The following is a 21,874-nucleotide window of genomic DNA, read 5'->3' as shown; positions in this document are numbered from 1 at the left end:
AGTGTTCCAGGTCTGACCAAGATGGCCAGTCCTTTGTATGTTTGATGTTTTCACCAGTCATCTCTGGATGTGGAGCTTCAAGGAAGAGGCATGACCTTGGAGGAGCTGGTTCTCTATAGCTAAGAAGCCCGCGAAGGGCCAGCAGTAACATCTTTAGCTGTCTGGACTCCAGTGGCTGGAACCAATGGTCCTTCTGGAGAAGGGCTGTGGAAACCCACAACAAATGTTCTTTGCTCTTCCCCAACGCTCCAAAGCACTGTCTGTTCTGGTCGTTTTCTACAGCTCCCTTCTCTTAGCTCCTCCCACAAGTCAGGTCATTCTCAGCCCACAACAAGTTCTGTTTCCTGCTTTGCTTTCTTCTCCTTTGTTGTTTCTCGGTTGTGTCTTCATGACTTCTCCACAATTCTCTCCTCTTCTTAGTTCTTCTCTCTTGCCTGGGTACACAGCTCCAATAGGTTAATGTCAAGGTTTTGCTTACAATATTTGCTATTCCACTTTTGGGGTCTCATGACTGAGAACAGAAGTCACATTAACAGCTTTCTTTCCATTTCTAGGATTCACTTTACCTCTCTTACTGCCCTCTTTGTCAGCATGAGCACAGTCAGTCTCATAAGCCAGACACCCATTGGCTTTCTCTTCACCAGGTTTCCCTCTTCATATGTTCTTTCTACACAGACTGGCCCTTGGCAATGGCTTCCTAGTTAGTTTCCCTTGATGGATTCTTGCTGAAGCATACCATCCAACAGTCTAAATCACAAAGACAACCTTTCACTTCTCTCTACCCCTTCATTCCTCCCTCCTTCCAAAGAAGAGGGGAAGAGGAGGAGAGGAGGATAGGAGAGGGGAAGGAGGAGGAGAGGAAGAAGAGGAGGGAAAGGAGGAAGAGGAGGAGGAGATGGAGAAGAAGGAGAAGAAGAAGTGGAGGAAGAGAAAACAAAAATTAGAAGACAGGGACTCTCCCGTTAGTCTTGCCCACTCTCAGGCCATGTCTAGAGTCCTCCTCCCTCTTTAGGCTTTTTTTTTTCTAACACTTGCTTAGAGCTCTCCTATGCCAGATTTTTTTCAACCCACCACCTGTTTGTCATCTCTGTGGATTTCTTCTCTTATTCCATTTTCAGTTTTCCTCTGCCTCTCACCTGTCCCCGTCTCTGTCATTCTGACACCTTTGCCCTCCTTCAGGCACCTATTGGTGAATCTATTGGTTTCCTGCTTCACTTAAAAGATTATAAAACACTGTGCTTATGTGTCTTGTCTCCCCTCTGCTGTCTGTCAGTCTGTGTATTTCTCAGGACTCCCTTTGTGTTCCCAATCGCAGCTCTTGACATATTTTTAAAAAGCCACTGTTTACAGGAAGCTTATTGACTTGAATAGCATGTCTAGAGTTCTGTTACCCATTAGATGATCAACAAAAGTGAGATATTATTGGAACATGTCTTCACTTATTCTTCTGGTAAGTAAAATGGAGGTTTATTGCAGGGGTGTATTGAGAACAGCAAAACAAGATCACTTTGACAACTCAGGACTTATTCTTTGAGCTTCTCTTTGCATAAAACCCACCTATTTGATTTCTCTGATGTCCCTGATTCTCATGTGTGGTCAGCTTTTTTGTTTATTTGATTTTTTGTTTGTTTTGTTTTTTGAGACAGGCTTTGGAGCCTTTTCTGGAGCTCACTCTGTAGCCCAGACTGGCCTTGAACTCACAGAGATCCGCCTGCCTCTGCCTCCCAAGTGCTAGGATTAAAGGCGTGGGCCGCGGCCGCGGCCGCCGCCGCCGCCGCCGCCGCCGCCACCACCACCACCTGGCATGGCTGGCTTTTTTTTCTGACTATATGCCTTAGGCTCCTCAGTCTAAGCAAAACACCATGTATTTCTTTCTGCTACAAATCCCATTACATCATCCGTTTCCTAGACAACATTTGTGAGACTGGAAAACACTTTAAATGAACCTCCAATCATTTGTCCACGGTACTTGCCCTTGGTCTAAGCAGTTTCCATGGATGTGGCTGTGAATGGGGTGGTTTGATTCTAAAACTGTGGGTTAGAAAGGCATCATGGGTCATAAGAACACAGGAGCACCTGACTTGCCTTCCACAAACTTCCAATTCATTCATAAAAAAGGTGACCATTCTGCCAGACAGACATAGAGAAGGCGTTCTAATGGTGCAAAGAATTTTACAACGACCCTAAGCACCCCGAAGGGACACTGCTCACTTGAGCATGTGGCTCTGGCAGGCCTTCTTCCCAATTCCCTCTGCCTTGCTAAAATTGGTTAGATTACATTCTTAAAGCTAGCTACCAAGGTCTATTCCCTAATTTGGCCAATCTCTCTTCCTGAGGCTGACTACCAAGATCCAGCTATCAAAGTATTGAAGTCCAGCAATTAGAAGCCCCCTTTGGCTGGCCTAATTAACAGGCCCAATAAAACTAAACACCTCATCCTAACACAGGGCTCCTTTTGTACCTTTATAAACTGCCATTTTCCTGCATGCCATGTCTGTCTCCTCTCTATCCAGAGGTAGTCCTTTGTCCTCCAGGATAAATGCCACTGCCCCCTTTCCCTTATTTCTGTCCCCCTCTCCCTTGTCCTCTGTCTTTTGTCTTCACCTCTTATTCCTTGCCCTCTGTCCCTGTAGGGCAAATGAATCTCCTTGGAACGGCAAACTTGGTCTTGTGGTATCTTGAGCCAACTTTGAGGTTTCCTACAACCTTGCCTGGAGGGGGAGCCAGAATTTATTTTCACCAATAATTTCTAAAATTTCTCTGTTCAAGGATGAATTTGAATTATCAGTGATAGGGAAATGCGACTGGAGGTGGCCACAGGTACTAAGCTCCAAGGGTATAGATTGGGAAACTGATTTAAAGCAAAGAAAAGAGTCTTCAGGAATTGTACTTTGTACCTGGAGAAGAACAATGAGATAACTGCATCATTTCATAGTGACTGGGAGCCATTAAAGTTGGAGAAAATTATAATCGCATAGTGGTCAGGGTAGGCCAGCCCACTAACTAATCCTAAAGTGGACGTACTTAGTGCAATGGCCAAGAGAGTAAATAAAAGGTGTGGCGAGGAGGCAGAAGCCAGAGCGATGTAGAAGTATAATCCTCCAGAAGGCCAATGTATGAATAAATAAACACATTGATATCTCTTTCCAGTCAGTGGCTCTAAAAGCAATGAGACTAGAATTTGGAAATATGGCGAGAGTCGGTAAGAAGTTCCAAGTTGGGCTTGCACACTGTGAGGCAAAGGTATCTGAAGGTTCCCCGACAGGCCCAGAGAAAGGGAACTATGAAACAATATGGATTCGAGAAACACTGCGAGCTAGGAGAAACTGTAATATATTAATAGTAAAAACTAGGGGATATGAGGCCAGTGAGATAGCTCAGCACTGTTACCAAGCCAGATGGCCCCAAGTGGATCCCCAGGAAACAGTGTAGAAGGAAAGACCAACTCCAAGTTATCACCTGACTGCCACACATGGCATAGTACACACCTGCCTGAACATACACACACACACACACAGGCAGACATAAACACAAAACACCCAAACAAAGTTCTTAAGTGATGGGAAAGGATTACCCGTTTTGGAGACAGCACCCAGGACAGTGCTTAGAACACATGAGTGTTAGTGTTTAGTTTTTTAGATTTTTTTTGTGTGTGTTTGTTTGTTTTTGTTTTTGATTTTTGAGTCAGGCTACTACACTGTAGTCCAGAAGACAATCCTCAAACTCCCAGCAACCCTCCTGCCTCAGCCTCCAAATACTTGAATTACAGGCATCAGCCGTCATGTCCAGTGGTATTTGTGTGGCTTTCTGTCCAGGTTATATCCAGTTCAAGTGGCAGATTCACGGATGCAAGTGGTCGAGGAGGCAGACCTCTTTGCTGTGCCTAGTTATTCAAATAAATAAAAGAACCCTGTCTTGTATAAAAATATCCCTTCAAAAGGGAACAGGGTCACAACAGTGGCCCTGCACAGAGACCCACACCACCTCACCTCTAGCTTCCTGAAGTTGAAGGCAAGTTAATTTCTTTTCTCTAATCTGACTAGTAAGAACAGAGCTTTGTATTGTTTCCCTTCTAAACATGAAGTGAAATCTTTTATCAACACCCTTTGATAGACAGACAGCACATGAGCTTTTAAACACTGGCTCTTCATTTGAAGACTTTGCTCAATGCTACTAAGCATGCCATTGATGCTTTTATCATTTAATCAATCAAAAAGTTACACTTAGTTTATACAAACAACGAGGTTAACAAACTGTTAGATTAGGCACCAGTGTTGGGTGTCACTCAGGAGAACAGGTGCTAATAGGGACGGAAATGCCTGACCAGCTTCAGCACTGGCGTGGTGCAGGTGGTCCTTTAATCACATTAATACAAAATGGGCGATTCAGCTTTTGTCAATAGCAGGGCATTGTTCAAAGCCCCCCACTTATTAATTCTTAAGAGGTTAATGAATAACCTGCTTTGCATAAAATAAATCACCGCAGAAAACAGTCGTGTCCCTGGCACATGTAAAAGTTATCAGATGAAAGGGACATGACACTGCCTGGTGGGAAGGTCACCTTATCTGTCCCAGCCCTGGAGTCACCCTCGTGGCTGCATACTAGACCCTGACCCACCCAACCACAGCTGAAAATAATTTTCTTGGGGTGACATTCCATCTCTTCTGCCAACTGCAAGTTGTGGCTCCTCTATGAAAGCAAAAAAGAACACCAAACTATAAAGGACAATGTCTGCCACCTGAGTAGGTCATTAAGGCTGCCTCAACTGGGCTCCTCGGGGAGCACACTTACTACCTCTTTGCCCGGAGTCTTAACCCTGCTTATCAGCTCACTAAATCCAGAGAGGAAAAGCGGAAAGTTCCAAACCATAATGAGCCTATCGTAAAGAAACATGCACCTTGCTGGTGGGAACACATTATATAGTCACTGCTAATTTTGCATCATCACACCCTCCTCCCCCCCCCCACAAGCCAGAATGTTCCTCAGCTCTTAAAACTTACAAAGAAACAAAGATGCGGGTGATATGGGAATGACAAGGATACAAATATACAGTTTGGGGGCAGGCGGTGTGCACTTGCTGGAAATCAGGCTCCAGTCTGGAGGAGGTTCTGTGAACTGTATCCTCTCTAATAGGGGCAGCTAAGGGCGCTCCCAAACACCTGGTTAAGAACGTGCAGACTCTCATGTGTGTTCTGAGATGCCTTTCCTCCAAATCAAAACAGAGAGGAGTTTGCAGCCCCTCGGTGTATTATATGAGCCTATCGCCGCTTCCCTTTGATACCTTATCTAGCCATTAACTCAATAAAATAGACGGCCAAGCTGGGGATGCTCTGCAGGAGGGCCCCTCTTGGAGAACGCAGGCAAGACCTTTAAGCTGAGGTTTTAACTTATCTAATAAAAGCCAGTTAAATGGAAGCTAATCCTTCATTTCACCCTTTTATTAAAGACCATAAGTACTACAGCTTGGGAGTAGAGAGAATAAAATAAATGGATGGAGTACCGGCAGAGGCAATAAGGAAGGAGGCTTAGCTGTTTGCTCAAGGTTTGGGAAGCACTTGAAGGCGAAACTCACAGAGAAGCAGTCTCCAAATCTATAACAAAGGCTCCTGCTTCCTAGCGAGCACAGTGCTGCGTGCTGAATGCAGTAACCCTGCCCTTCTAGGACAGAAACGTCATATGCCAGGCAAAACTGGGGTGGGGGGCTGCGAGTTCCCACCATCACCACCGCACTATGCCTCTATATAATTTGGACTTCAGATGTAAAAACACTACCAACAGATAGATGAACCCGCTTCCCTGCTCCTGGACCACAGAAAAACCAACACTGGCAGTCCAACTCTAAGAAGTAAACTAAGGAGAGTGCTCCACCTGGAGACTGTTTTCAAGCGTCAAAGGCAAGCGTCCAGGAAATGGCTTTACTTCAGCTTCCTCTTCCAAGTTTATAGGTTTTCTTTTCTAAAGGAAAGCCAAAGGTATTGCCCCCCGGTGTAATTAACAATGTTAATCTTCTTTTTCCTCTCTCTGGTGATAAAGGAATCATTTTTTATATTTAATTAATGCAGAGGATCATTTTGGAAACTGGCTAATGAGCCTCTGATCACATTACCATGAAAATGTGCATTAACATTGCAACTGAGGAGGCTGTTTCATGTGTAGCAAATCCACTTTGTAATTAGCCCACTGTGAAATGAATCACGTCTGGGGGCATCAGAGGGAGCCAGTAAGCAGTGGGCACTTGGCTACTGCTGGGCCATAGACCACCAGTGTCCCAAACATTGCCTTCTCACAGCAATACTGTCTAAACACCAAAGCGGTCCTGTCATATTTGGGGCAGACTAGAAAAGGGGAGAAATAAACTTTATTTTGCCAGATGAGACATTTGCGTGTGAGCAATGAATAAATAGTCAATGAACAGTTACATTAAAATTATGGAAGCTGGCTAGTTTCCTTATTTTTTTTTTTTAGCCAGAAAAGCCCTCAGATATGCATTAAAGGGACATTTGAATTTATATGATTTTTCCCCTAAGTCATACATGCACACTGTAATGCACACTCTTGCAATTAATTTATAGTGCTAAACAGACAGAAAATAGAACAAGGACCCAAGAATAGATGGTAAAAAATAATTCCTTTTTTATCTTTCTTAAGACATGTCATGTTGTTTCCTTTATACAAAAATACCAAGTCTTTCTCTTAAACCAAAGCAAAAAAAAAAAAAAATCTCATTAATCAAATAATTTCCTCTGGCTAACCCGATTTGGCAAGAAACTTTTCCTGTCTATTCAAAATCACTGAGACCACAGACCTATTAACTCCCAGTACTTATGCAGACAATGATACAATTGATTTTCAAATGTCAACATGATCCCCAAACCAAAGAGGTCTCTTAAAAGATTACAGTCAGGGATCTCAGAGCTGTTCCTCTGACTTGACAGACATCTTGGCAGCAGATACACAAAATGTTAAAAGAATCCCACAGGAAGTCATCTGAAGGGGGAGTGGCAAGGAAACTGAAAACTGCCACCCAAATGTCAAATAAAAAGCCCCCAAACAGCAAGTCTGCCCTCGATTCCAAAATGCACTGAAAGACAAAAAAAATCAAGCAAGCCAGAAATCGTTTCCCATTGCTCAGATGAACACAAAGCCTGGCTGCTTTGGCTGCTGCGTGCAGACCTGCACTCACCTGGGAAACTTCGTACAGCAGTTTGTAGTGTTCCTCTCTTTTCTGAAAAGCGCACAAATTGCAGCCCATTCTAGGAAGCAGAGAGAGAGCACAAATCTTCTAGTTTCCCCAGAACTGCAAGGCAAGTGAACTGAAAGGGAATCACCCTCCAGTCTTGACTAGTGTTTATCATCAGTCACTTCGGTCCAGAAACAGACAAACCGCTGTTAGCTGAAAGCAGAAGCCAGGGTGCATGCTCTCCGCGTTCCCGAAGTATCTTGCGCTCACCGATACACACAGAGTTTCCAGTCAGTTCATGGCAACACTCCCCCTGTCTCTGCATCAGTGCACATGACTACACAGATTCCAGCTCATGAATATTAATAGTGCCTCATTGATTATTTATGACAGAACATGTTAGCAGGGTGGGGTGTCATAGCTGCTGCTGATGACAGATGAATATTCACTAATTAAGAGGCAAATGTAGTGTGGTTAAACAAAATTCACTTGTGTCAATAGCATCTCTGTTTATTAAGGATGGAGGGGTTGAACATAGGGCATTTTAAAAGAGCATACATTTAATTTCTCCATTGATATAAGCTTCTAATATGGTAATAAAAAATTGAGAAACAGAAATTACTTAGTTCACAACTCCATGTCCTGCAACAAAGAAAAGAATGTTTTCAACATTAATCAATATAGGGAGGATAAATAAGAAAAATTATTTAAATTTAGAAAACAAACCCAGAAATAAATGAAAATTGTGGAGTTGGTATGGGAAAGGATGAGAGTGTATGTCTATGTGTGTGTGTGTGGGGGGGGTTCTTTCAGTTTTCATTTTCTCCCTATAGAAATGATTGAGTGGATTATCTGTAAAGACCAGCACCCTGAGAAAATGCAGGACACAGTCTCCTACTGCAAAGAAAGAGCATTTAAGCAAATGTGAGAGGATGACACTGGCACAAATAATAAATATTTTAATTAGATAATAAGGGCATGTCCATTAAATAGACATTTGAAGCACCATAATGCATGTAGATCTATATTTAAAAATTAGATAAATACAATGTACTTCCTCAGATAAATTACCTACATATATAGTATTTATGCTAATTTTATTAAAGTCATATATAATATTTCAGGATGCTGACATTGGAGATATTTACATTCTACTGTAATGCACAATAACTCCATTTGCGATTCTGTATTTGGAATTCATAAGATGCAAAGGTGAACCCAGACTTAAAGATAAAGCTCAGATATGCAAATAATAGAATTAATCCACTTAATTCCACACTAACAAATAGTTACTTTGGGTCCCAAGGTAGTAAGTAGTTTTTTGGGTCCTTTAAAGATATACTACAAACAGCCAAAGCAGATTAGTAAAAGACAATTCCTTTTGTTCCAACACTGACTTCTCTAAAATCTCTGCTAATTAAGAAGTATGTCCTTGTCCCAGTATATTCTAAACTGGACAGGATAGCAGGTACTTTTGAAAGGGAAAAAATTACTTATATACTCGTGCCTTTGGTTAGGAATCACAGTGGATTTTGGAAATGTTTAATTTATGAACATTTCTCTATAGACATTTTTTGGAGCCTAAATTCCTAAAAGTGCTTTGTCAAATGTTTAGAATAGTTAACATGAAATCAATCCAGTGAGTACTAATTTTTAACAAATCAGCTTTGTGACTAGCAGCACCTCAACTCCAGCAAGTAGCCTGAGATGAGCAGTCATTGTTGGCCATTTCCTTGGGGAGGTAATAATCTGATTATCTGGGCCTCATTTCACCTAGCAGCCTGGATGGAAGCCAAGACCTGGGACCTTCCTCAAAGTGGTAGGATAATCAATGGTACTCATGTGAACAAATTTCACCAGGACATCCCGCAAATTAGAAACCACTTGTAGGAGACATTAATTAAGACTTGATTTCTTTATGGGACAAGTGTATTTAAGAGGCAGTCTCAGGGATTTCTATGGTGCCCACAAACAGAAGCAAATATTCTAAGTGTAGAAGAAACAATACCTTTTGATGTTATCAGGATTGAAGATGTTGGAGCTGACTTCTTTCTTCCAAGCACATACTGATTTTACTTGGAAGTTCCTAAGCTGCATTTAAGTGAGGTATGGATTCTCAGATACTGATGTTCTGTACTCAAATATCCAGGTCAAGGGATCAGAATACAGTAAGTCAAGGATGGCTCGTTCATTCATTTCAGACTGTTTGGTGTCATGACTGACTAATCTCCTTTGGGGAAGGTTTTGAAAGCTGGGTATGTAACTATCCAAACTGTTACTCATTTGGAGCTCTCACGGTATCTTAGCATTGGCTTTTAATAAAAAAATAAACAAAGCTTTAAAAATCTATTTTTATTCAGTTATCAGAAAGTAACGTGAGCATTCTAGCTAAGTAGAAGTAGGCAATTTTCGTTGAGGTTGCTTGTCCAGTTCTGCAGCTGCTCTTGGCTGTGGTGTTTATTCATTACTAGACCCTCTGCTCCTTTGTTTCCATCTGAGGAAACAAGTGTGGCCTCTCCAGTCATCTATCAAATGCTGCCCTTGGCCCATCTACCCTGGAAGGGTTCCAACCTCTGCTGCTGATGGGCTCATCCCAAAGGATGAAAGGGTGTTCAGAACAAAGGACCTGTAATTCCAGAGTCTTCTAAATTTCACTGGAATATGAGGGCCAGGCTTTCTAGTGACTAAGCAGCCGATCTTGTATTGGAAAATTATATAAAATTGGAAATCAAGAGAAATAACATTAATCTGAATATTTTCAAAACACAAGTAGATTAGATATAGCTGTTTGGGAGTATTTATAAGGAGTACCTTTCCAACTATTCTTGCAGAGAATCTTAGCAATGTGTGAGTGTGAGTGTGTGTGTGTGTGTGTGTGTGTGTGTGTGTGTGTGTGTGTGTTGTGGTGCATTTCAATATATAGCTATTTATTTTGATTGTAATTACTACATCATTCCAAACAGAACACATGTTCATCAAGATCTAATATAAATTTCAAAGCTTAAGAGGGTAGTGAAATGAAGGAATCCACCATTTTCAGGTTCATCCTATATAACTTGTATCACTGAACAGCTAAAGAATAGTTGAGAGAGCCAGGTGTGGTGGCGCACGCCTTTAATCACAGCACTGATAGGCAGAGTGAGGTGGATCTCTCTGAGTTTGAGGCTAGCCTGGTCTACAAAGTGAGTTCCAGTACAGCTAGGGCTACACAAAGAAACCCTGTCTCAGACAAACAAACAAACAAATAAATGGAGTAGTTGAGAGGGTATTTATCTTTATCTTTATAGAAATATACTAACAAGTGAAGATCGGATATATAAACTCTGCCCATGCCAGCAGTCCTCAATCAGTCTAGGTACTATGAGTTACTGGCTCCCCACATGACACCCACTCTCATACGTATCAGAGATAAATGGATATTTTGTGTCACCTAGTAGGGGGAAATGATGCCACTCAAAGGGAAACATTGTAATGAGTGATGAGAACAGACTTGCATATTAAACAACACCATAAGCAAGCATCACCACATTGACACTACAGATATCATTGCATAGATCGACATGAAAGAGGGTGGGTAGAGAGAGAGGGAGGGAGTTAAAAGAGACTTTAATGGCATTGCTATATTTTTTTAATATGTCCATAATTTACTTGACAAATTATCAACAACATGAAGAAACTGAGTGCCAACAAGTCATGGTCGTGGTTATTTTTAAGGAAAGAGCATGTAACTGGGCAGGGACACCAGACAGTTACAACTAGGAAAAGTCAGAGCTTCTGACATTGGTGGTGGCTTTTCTAGGCAGTTAGTTACCAGATGGATTTCTGCTATAGACCGTCTCTGTATTTTTGTTGTATTTCACAATAAGATTTATGTGGAAATAAACTAACCAAGAATCTGTGCCACACAACTCAGCACCCTTATATCTGGTTTTGATTTCTCTTGTTCTGCCTTCTTTGGTTTGGCTGCCTTAAGTCAACTGCAACCCCCAAATGTAAGTATTAAGTTCCAGAAATACTCATGGATAATGCAGTGGGAAACCCTTGCCCCCTCCTTTCATCAGGATAGAGAAATGAATTGTTTTTTTTCCAGTGTGTCCACGCATCTCTGTGTTACTTAGTCACCGTCTCCTTGTTAGACCAATTGGGTACTACCATGTCACTTGTGTTCAAGGAACCTTTAGTTTACTTAAAAGCATTGCCAAAGCCCAACATGAGTGAGGGTGCCAATTTAGATATGCCAAAGGGAATGCTATCCATGCTCTCAGAGGTGTAGATGATATGTCAAGACATCCCAAGAGAGAGAACATTCACAAAGCTTTTCTTATGGTGTATTTTTATAACTGCTCTGTTTTATAGTTATGACATTTTTACTGTGTCCAAATTATAAATTGAACTGTGCCATAGTTTCTGCAGAGGCAGAAACATAGTGCATATGTACATGTGTGTGCCAATGGCAGTTTTATGGTATCCTCTAGGGGGTCTCAGAATATACCACTTCTGGACAAAGTAGGTGACTGCTCACATTTTCAGTCCTTACTAAGAGAAGTAATAATCAAATGGAACTGTTCTGGGTCAGCAATACTCCAAGTCTCTCACAGCTGCCATAAGCAGTGGATAGTCTACCTGCTACCTTTATATTGAAGCAGTCTTTCTTTGCCGATGTTGTGGTTGATCACTGTCTATTGATCATTGTCAAAGGCAAGCCTTCTAAGACATTAACACACGAGCTATGCTTTCAACTCTAGTTCTAATCCTTTCAGGCGATACTATAGACATAAATAGGTTCTAAAGTTTACATATCTTATACTCAGCCACAGACACAGAGAACCCGTAGCTCAGAGATTGTCCTATTCAAGGTCAGCTTGAGTAAAGAGATCCATATTCGCTTCTCCAGTTACAAATTCTGTGGTTGAATTCAACAGGTAGCTGCTGAGCTTTCTCTCTCTCACACACAGGAAGTAAGAGTTCTACCAAATGACCAAGGAAGTGAAAGCTAGAACTCCAAAGTTTTAATGTCAGAATTTCTGACATTAAAAACAAACGAACGAACAAACAAACAAAAAACAAACAAACAAAGGAGAGGATAACTGCTAGGATTTAACCTAGAATAAAAGAGGTGGTCCATGGTTGAAAAATATACACCTTCTCTATATTAGAGGACCGAAATGTTTTTTCATAGGTCAGAGTTGAATTTAATTAGCTAACACCCCACAGGAGCCTGTATTCAGGCACTGAATCTGGATGCTCACCAGAATATTCAACTTATCTACATGTGCCAGGGACTTTGCTGGCTTTAGCACGCAAGACTCCAGATTCAGGAGGTGTTCAAGCCGATCCAACTGGGCACTTGAAACCCACTTCTTACTTTGAGTTTTAGTCAAACCGCACTTCAGTGTATAGTCTATATCACCTTGTCTTTGTCCCAGATGCTAACTGGATCTGTTTGTTCTTTGGAATCAACTACTGAAACACTAGGCAAGTTCCATTGCATTCTCCTCTGGGGCTTCATAACTAGTAGTGATGTCTTCAATTTTAAGTTCTCTGTATATTTTATCCATAGCCACACATACTATAGCACACATCACATTATGTTTTTAATCTCTCGTATTGGGCTATAACACATATGAGGGCAGCAATAATGTATGATTGTTTTTTAAGCTCCTAAAATTCTCAGCATGGTGCTTTCCATATTCTGGGATTTCAATCCATGTATAATGAATAAATAGAAGTAATTGGGAGGTGACATTTCTGGATCAAGCAAAGGGGCATACATTTAGGTTTGCATTACAATGCCTAATTGGTGGGTGACATTTCCCCCACTGGACTATTTTAAGAACATTAAAGAACTGAAAAATCATGAGCATGAAATATATTTAATTTGATTCTATAAACACAAACGTTAGAGCCTTTAAAAAATCTGTCATAGGTCTATAAATAAATAAGGTCTGATCATATGTATTTTACAAGTTGCTTATGTATTTGCATGACAAAATATCTCCACCTTTAAATTAACATTCTGGCCCATGTGATAGTTATTTATTACACACATATTTTCTGAATATTTACTTTCTGAATAATACTAGTATATGGATGGGAGGATTTGGGAAATGTGTTTCACTTTTACAACATCTCAGAGTTAAATGTGGCAGTTATTGTCCTATATTTACCACAGGAGAAATCATTTGATGTTAAAATGCTCTAATCCAGGAGATCCTAGAGCCCTTCCCTTGGCTCTAATCTAGTGTTGTTCTCAACACTGTGAGATATTGACCAATATCATGGGTTTGAAAAGATGTGGCATTGACAATTCCCATGAGTGTCTTCCATTTACTCAGCTAAAGCCTGGCACATCAACATGCTGAACCTTTCCACAGTGTACTCATTTATTGGCCATATTTAATGTGTTCCTATAGTCAATGCCTGCTGTCATTAGGGTGCTCCACCAACCTCCACACATCTGAGAGTGGACTCATTACTCGACAGACTGCAGAGAGGATCACTAAGGTTCTTACCTGAACCTTGTCATTATTTTGTACAATTTACACATTCTGAGATAATATTTAATTTGCAGTTGATTGTGAAGATTAAATATGGTGACAGATATGAGCATGAGTTCCTGAGTTATGGAGGACTTTGTTCTTGTTGGTGTGTGTGGGTTCTAGAGTCAAAGTCTAGCCTTGTGTTGTCTCAGTTTCTACTCATGCAATGTAAAACAAATTACTAATATGTTATAATTATTATGGTTTTTCCTATGTTTCTTATTTAAAAATGAGTGTAACTAACATTTGCCATGTGATTTTTGCAAGAGATAAAGTTGCAATGATGTGTTTAGGTTTATCTGGCCCATAATGTGCCCAATGCATATTGCTGATGACTATTATAGCAGTCAATAGAATAAAGATAATGATGATATCCAACTTAGACTTCAAAAACATGTTTGTAATGTTTTCTAATTATAAACACATTGCGATTCCTCTCCACATTACTTGACATTTATTTGGTGCACTGTTATAACCATGTCTATCACCTCCTTTGCTCCGGAGTCCTTTATATATTAGTGTCTTGTTTACTGGCTCTTTGTATAATACAAATAGTGGCATGGGAAGTACCCATTTTCATTCGCAGTAATAGCTCAGATGCTATATTTGTTCCTTTTCTGCATAATAGCAACTGTTGTGAACACAACTGCACTAGAAACCAAGACAGCATGAGGCAAGTTATGCACTCATGGAACAGCTAGCCTAACAACACTTCTGGAAGGAAATATTAAGTACCTGTCTAGCCCAGCTCACTTTTCCTGATTTGGTTAGAGGTTAAAGTATTTGCCTTGACAATGTCACACTACTGAGCAACAATATAGGAATTAGAGTTTACAATGAGTGGTATCATCACTGATTTTACATCTATAAAAATGTTTCAGCAAATGCTCAGTTAAATACTTTAATTCAACCATTATTTATTGAATAGTACTGTGAAAAAAGCAAGGCAGTAATTACTGGACAGACCAGTTTGAAACACAGGCTAATATTGATTTAGTACTTGCTGATTCTATTGCTTGAGTACTCCATGTTACCACCAACTTTCCCATATTAATGATTTGAGGTGGCTATTCCTCTTGAGATGAGTAATATTTAATCATAAGAGTAGTAAGTAGGGAGCCAGGACTCGTGTTCAAGAGGCCAGTCAGGTTTGACTAGCTCACCAGTACCTTATACAGCTTGTCCCTCCAAGAGAGTTATCATTCTAACACATTCGTAGATGCTTAGGAAAAAATCTCTGGTGATGCTTGTAGCATGTTGAGATATGAAAATTTCCCTGAGGGCCAGAAGTGTAGTCTAAAATTAACTCCCAGGATCCATGTTGTATCCTCAAGCATGACTGCATAAAATAGATTGAATAAAACCTAAGCAATTTCCTAACTTCACTCCACTCGGCTGCCTATGGGATATTGCTGCACTTAATATATGCCAGCAGCTGAATAGTATCTTCCTTCTTAGTACTTAACGGTAGGGAATACTCAGGAGCTCATATTACATGTCTATATTGGGCAATAATGGAAGGCTGCTACCTAAGGGAGACACATTTTGTGGTTTTTGGGCCAAGTGAGAGATCTGCTGATGAATCCCAAGTTTACATTTCCAGATTTAGGGCTAGGTGTGGTGGTGCACATTTTTAATCTCAGCACTTGGGAGGCAGAGGCAGGTGGATCTCTGTGAATAAGAGTCCAACCTGTTCTATATAGTGAGCTCCAGGCCACCCAAAGCTACATAGTGAGACCTGTCTTAAAAAAAAAAAATCAAACAAAACATTGCCACAGTTAGTTTCTCTTGAGCTTCAGATGGACCCATTCATTAGCAGATCTATTTACTGAGACTGTACACAACCCATTCGAATCTATTTTATCAAAACTCTCAATGGTCTTCCCCATAACTGTAGCTCTTTGTCAAGCTCTGTGTAAACATGTGGCCTGACTATTGCAGTCTGAGGGTTGAGCATCTGCCCTGTTTCCTCCTGCATCTAAGGACTGGTCACTGTCAGTTGGAACTCTTCAGTCTCTCCTAACCCCCTCTTCTCCTCAGGAGCCATTCTCTGAGGCTCAGGCCATCATTGCTTCCACTAAGGTCCTGTTTTCTCTCCCAGCAGTTAGAGGTATCAAAGGTCATGGAGCTACTGTTGCTCCTTGTTTTCCATTGCCTGTGAGTAAACATCTATGAACGTTCTTTCCAGCTCTCTTCCCATTTCAGGCCTTCATAGGGTCTAGGTAATCCTCTTCTATCTGATGCAGTACTCACACCTCTTTTTTCAACCTGAATCCTCTTTGCTTATCCAGTCATTGTAATGGTGTTCATGGCTTACAAATGTCTCAGCCTTCTTGCAGTAAATTTTATAGTGAGAGGGAACAACATCAGGTAAATTAAAAGATAATGACTATGTGAATGTTCAGAAAATAATCAGAAAAGCCATAGACAGAACACAAAAGTGGTATGAGGATCGGCCTTCATGTTTCCCTATCTGATTATATGCATATATGACATCAAGTAAATGTAGATGATGAAAAACAAGGTAGATAAAGGGATGTAGAGCCAAGAGACGACCTTTTCAACTCAGATAATTAGGTTTTGAAGTTTCTCTACCTGGAGGATCCTGTGAAATCCCCCATCTGCTGTGGTCCTAGCATCCTCAGACTTACCCATTCCATTTGGAAAATGGCCCTCACTACAAACCAGCATGGTAGCACTGCCTCCATTTCTGTGAATTCTAAAGAAAACTGGGTGTCTAACTTCATACACATTCTAGCCCAGAATTTGTCCATTATCATCATACTGAGGATTTAGGTTTTCATTTTATCTTACTTTTAGACTTTAATGTTATTTAGAAGTCTTTAAACCTCCTAAAATCATTTGCAATATGGGGCTGGAGAGATGGCTCAGGGGTTAAGAACACTGACTGCTTTTCCAGAGGACCCATGTTCTATCCCCAACACCCACATGGCAATTTACCCAGAATCTCATAATCTTCTGTAACTCAAGTTTCAGGATATTCAATGCCCTCTTCTGACTTTTGTGGGCACTGCATACATGTGATTCATAGACACTAATTCACGCAAAACACCCACATACATAAAATAAAAATAAAGGAAAAACAAAACCCAACACATTTGTAATATGCTTTTGAACAAGTTGCATACTGAAATATATTGAAGTGTCTGCATTTTTCTCTGTGAATTAGGTATATCAGAACCTAGTCCAAAGAGGTTTTCATAACATAACTTTATATGGTACCCACTCTGTGTAAGTACTCAATAAAATTTAAATAATATTTTACAGCTTATAATTTTTATCATGAAAATATTTAAGCAGGTAGACATGTTGTTTCTATGCATTTTGGCAAGTGTGTGGATAGACACTTTGAAAGAGTCATCTTTCCTTAGGAAGGGGCTGGATTTCTCTCGCCTAAGCAATGGCTGCTGTGGCACTGAGTGGCAGCCAGGAGGGAATGGGAAAGGGCTCAGTGATTATACAAAGCACAACTCGGGTGAGACAGGGATGCTCTGAGTCTCCTGGTGTTTGCTGAGCATCCTTTCCCACCATCCCTTGCTTGGGTATCCAAAGCCAAGGTATTCATCTAGAAGTGGATGTTGAAACACCAGGAAACATTTTCAACTTACATTGGATATACCAGCTCCATTCCTGGGAAGGAATATAGTACAAAAATTACCTATTTAGACAATGTCTACTTGCCCCAGGTCATCAGATTCTTTCCTGGGACAATGAAGTTAGGTTTTGTTGTTGTTGTTATTGTTGTTTTTACATTTGCTAGGGTGGAGCTCACTTTCTGTTTTGGACTCTACCTTCACCCAAGCATAGCCAATTGTAAATGATGACTGGCTATCTGGCTCTTAGCCTACCATGCTGCCATCATGTTTTTCATCCACACAGGAAAGCTGCCTTTGTTTACAGGGTTTTATTACTTATGTTTTGCATTTGGGGTCAACTTAATGTTCTATATACTAAAACTCAGCTAGATAATCACTTGCTTGGTATATATAAATACTTACATCTCATTTTATTTTTTTTCTCATAATTGACTTAAAAAAACCTGTTACTGGAATTGCTTTTCATCATGCATTATAAATACAATTTTGGTTCATATAATTATCCTACATGGCAGGGTCTGTGTGGTGTATTAACATTTGATTTTTACAGAACTAGAAAACTGTGCTTGCCAATCTTGTCATCTTTAGGTGCCATGATATGGCATGCTCTGGCTAACAGAATGGGGATAGAAGTCCTGGTGAAGACCACTGTCAGGTCTGACCTCTAAAGTCTGCTCTCAAATTCTTTCAACTCACAAAATGGATACTAGCAAAAAATACCTGTGTAATGAAGCCACATGGTGCAAACAGCCTAGATTGCCGATGGTTGTCTTTAACCAAGTCAACCGTAGGAGCTTTTAGACCTGTATCCAAGTCTTTATAAAGGGATGGGTACCTTTACTACATTAAACTGAAAAGGATTTGAGGGTTGTTATTTCAGTATAATTTAGCACAATTAAGACTCAAAGACAACACCTCTGAGTACACAAATTTAAACAAATTATAATTAGTATGAAGAAAACAGCTTATGGTGGCTCAGTAACAGGTCATAGTGACATTGAGGGACTGGAGCAATTTTGTATGAAGAGACACAGCAACATTAGCTTTCATAATGGAATGAGCATTTAGAAATGGGAGTATAAAAGCTATCAAGTTTACCTACAAGTCACCCTTATTTCCATCAGGTCATTTGTTTATATATTCATAAGCAATATTTTTTTAAAGAAAGGTGAACAACGCTGATGTGAGCAGGAATGGTTTTGTATGAACAGACTAAGTGCAGGCATGGTGTGATCACATACAGCTGATGGATCTCCAATCCCTGCAAGGAAAACTCTTGCCCACCTCAGCAATCCCAGCTCTCAGAGGAGCTGTGCATTCTAACTGGGTTAACACGGCAACACCATAGCAAACAAATGCAGGATAAGTAGGTTACACTGCTTGCTAATCAAACGATAAATATCTATTTTTGCATAAAGGAAAATAAAAGGGTGGCTTTTATGTTAAACACCATTATGCATTTTCAGAGCTTGAGGAACCTCCCAATACAATCAAAGTAGAGGAAAAAGCATGGGCTGCAAAATTCAAGAGCCTGTCCTTGAAATTCAACTCCACAATTTGAGCGAGAGAGCCATGCCTAACTTCCTGTGAGATGGAGTTAATAGCCCTTGCTCCTCTTGGTGTTATTGATAGGATTGATTACCTGAAGTAATTGTCTCTCATATAAGCCATTCTACGGGAGCTCCCAAGAGTCTTATCACTTTCTGAATGGCTTGGAAGAGATTCATTGGCTAGCTTATTCAAAATTTCAACAAGCAGGATATGAAATTCATGCTAGTATTTTTTAACTACTGAAGCAAAGAAGATGAAGTTGTCTGTTTGGGGGAACTCAGAAATATGGAACTAATTTTAGAAGTTGTATAAAATATTCATAGTAGTATGTCTGCTAAGAATACAACATTGTGTGCAGATGGTCAGAAGCATGGGACTACACAGAGTTATGGGGATTTTTGGAAAATAGTAATGGAGCTTAAAGATTTGCTTGAGTTAAATGAAACCAAACCAAATCACTAAAAACCCAGAATTAAGCCCATGTTACCAATTTTTCACCAAAGAAGAGTAAGGCTGAACAAAAGAAATAAGGAGATAAAGGCCTGATAAAAGCAGGATTGGTACATGTGACAGACAGGAAGAAACTGTGAAACAGGTACCACCCATCATGTTGTAAATGTCTTAGATAGATGCCACATTGGCAAAAGGAATCTCTCTTGTGCACACAAGGTGCACACATAGAGAGAATGACATGCATGTGTACATTTTATGTCTAGATATATATTGTGGAACACTAATACAACCAGTGGTAAGGTTACTACTGGAAATGTATTATAATTAGAACTAACAAAAGTTCACTGACAGGCCAGATGATTTGTGTGGTACCTGGAATAGAGAGCTCATTTGACTGAAAATGTATTCTTATAATTTTGTCATGCCATGACTGTATAGAGTACTCATTTATAATATTAATTAGCAATATGCAAATAAGGTATGTTGTGTATCATTCCCTGCCTCCACCTAAATGATAAACTCTTCTCACTGTATCCATAGGTGTAGCATATAAAATAGTTTGCAAATCAGCGAGAACAAAATTACAGATTAAAACAAAACAGATAACTTTGTCAGTTCTGAGAAATACCAAGGTAATGATCCAAGAGCTACTAATTAAAAACAATTAGCTAAACTCAGTTACTTATTCAACAAGTATTTATTGAAACAATGGCTATTTTGCTATACTTAAATAATTAAATTATTAAAACAGAATTTTCAGTAGAAATATACTATACTAATCATTATGGGATATTAACTGGTTGAAATACCTATTTCATCTATTTTTACTTAGAAATAAGTGATCTATGCCTATGTATTTTAATACCCATAATTTTTTAAAAAATATTTATTTATTTATTTATTATGAATACAGAAGAGGGAGCCAGATCTCATTACAGATGGTTGTGAGCCACCATGTGGGTGCTGGGAATTGAACTCAGGACTTCCGGAAGAGCAGTCAGTGCTCTTAACCTCTGAGCCATCTCTCCAGCCCAATACTCATAATTTTTGACTAAGAAATAATTTTTTTTCTGAGAAAATATATATAAATTTAGCAAGCAGAGATGTAGTAGTTAGAATAAAACAGAAATCCTAAAGGAAAGAGCAGGGAAGCAAAAGAGGCCCCCCCAAAAGAAAATAAATTGGGACTGTTAAAGGAATAGCCCATAATCCAGTGTCTAAGGATGACACATGTAGCCTGTCAGGACAAGTGAGCCTCATTACATGGGAAGTGTTTCTGAGGCTCTGTGTTTATGTTTCTTGCAGTAAATAATACAGTCACTGAAGTTTCTGCACTCGGAGTGTCAGTAGTTAGCTTACACTTTCAGTTTCTCATGGTTCACTGAAGGGCTCCAATAACAGTGCTCACAACAGAAAGCAACCATTCACCTCTCACAATTGCGTGCCAGTGGTCTTGAGTAGAGGGAAGGGGGAGACAGGGCACACAGGGTAGGTGGGGATGGTAGACAAGGGAGGATGAAAGGACTTGGGATTGGCAAAGAGTAAGAGGAAAGGAAGTGAAGGTGACTGCCTTGGGCGTCTCACTAAAAGCTATTTCTTTAATAGAAATAAAAAAGGCAAGAAAAGAATTACTATGGACAGGTATAAGGTATATAAACAGATTTGAGCTGGGTATAGTAAAATCAGGCAACCTCTGAGAACAAAGATGTCCTTCATGGAGATGAAATTTTGAGGGGAGAGGTAAAAGATCTGAAGGTTGTTGTTTGAATCTTAGATGACCTTTTAATAAAAAAAATAAAAAAAACCCAGAGCCAGATATTGGGGTGAAAGCTGAAAGATCAGAGAAGCAGAACAGCCAGCCACTAGTTCTTACCTCTACGAAATCCTCAGCCTAAAGAGAGTGAGTTCCTGTTTTCTCATGCCTTATCTACCTTCCTCTGCCCTGACATATTACTTCCTGGGATTAAAGGCATGTGTGCTTCCCAAGCAAAGGCATAAGATCTCAAGTGATAGGATTAAAGGTGTGTGCCACCACTGCCTGGCTCTGTTTCTCTCCTATACTGGATCATTCTCATGTAGCTCAGTGCGGTATTGAACTCACAGAGATCCAGACAGGTCTCTGCCTCCTGAGTGATTAAAGGCGTGTGCCACCACTGACTGCCTCTATGTCTAATCTAGTGTCTGGCTCTGTCCTCTGATCCTCAGACAAGTTTATTAGGGTACACAATATATCACCACATTAGGTCAACAGTTTTATTTGAAATTGAAGGAGTTTGGTATCCAAAGAAAGGAAGAAGTGTATATTTGTGTGTGTGTGTGTGTATGTGTATGTATGTGTGTATATGTGTGTGTGTGTGAATGTATATGTATATATGTGCCTATGTGTGTGTATATATACATGTATGTGTGTGCATGTTTCATATATACCTATATGGACACATATGTGTGATGTATGCAGAAATGAGCCAGAAGAGGGGTCATGAGTAGAAACACAAGGACAAACAGAATTGTGAATCCACAGAATTGAGGTTTGA

The 21,874-nt window shown here is 40.1% G+C and overlaps 1 protein-coding gene across 2 annotated transcripts in view; it reads right to left on the bottom strand.

The window, feature by feature from the left end:
- Positions 1 to 21,874, bottom strand: part of Pdzrn4 (PDZ domain containing ring finger 4) — a 357,657-nt gene that overhangs the window by 150,950 nt on the left and 184,833 nt on the right. The window contains exon 1 of one of the 2 annotated variants that reach the window (XM_006974305.4): positions 7,184 to 7,489. The exons of the other annotated variant lie outside the window; for it this stretch is intronic. Within the exon in view, the coding sequence (XP_006974367.1) occupies positions 7,184 to 7,252 (69 nt within the window). The 5' untranslated portion in view covers positions 7,253 to 7,489. Of the gene's footprint in view, positions 1 to 7,183; positions 7,490 to 21,874 lie in introns of those variants that run through there. 2 annotated transcript variants of the gene reach the window in all.

The sequence above is a fragment of the Peromyscus maniculatus genome, chromosome 20, assembly GCF_049852395.1.
Source record: "Peromyscus maniculatus bairdii isolate BWxNUB_F1_BW_parent chromosome 20, HU_Pman_BW_mat_3.1, whole genome shotgun sequence".
NCBI lineage: Eukaryota > Metazoa > Chordata > Mammalia > Rodentia > Cricetidae > Peromyscus > Peromyscus maniculatus.
The sequence above is the reverse complement of the archived record's forward strand: the minus strand, read 5'-3'. Positions and strand labels throughout refer to the sequence as shown.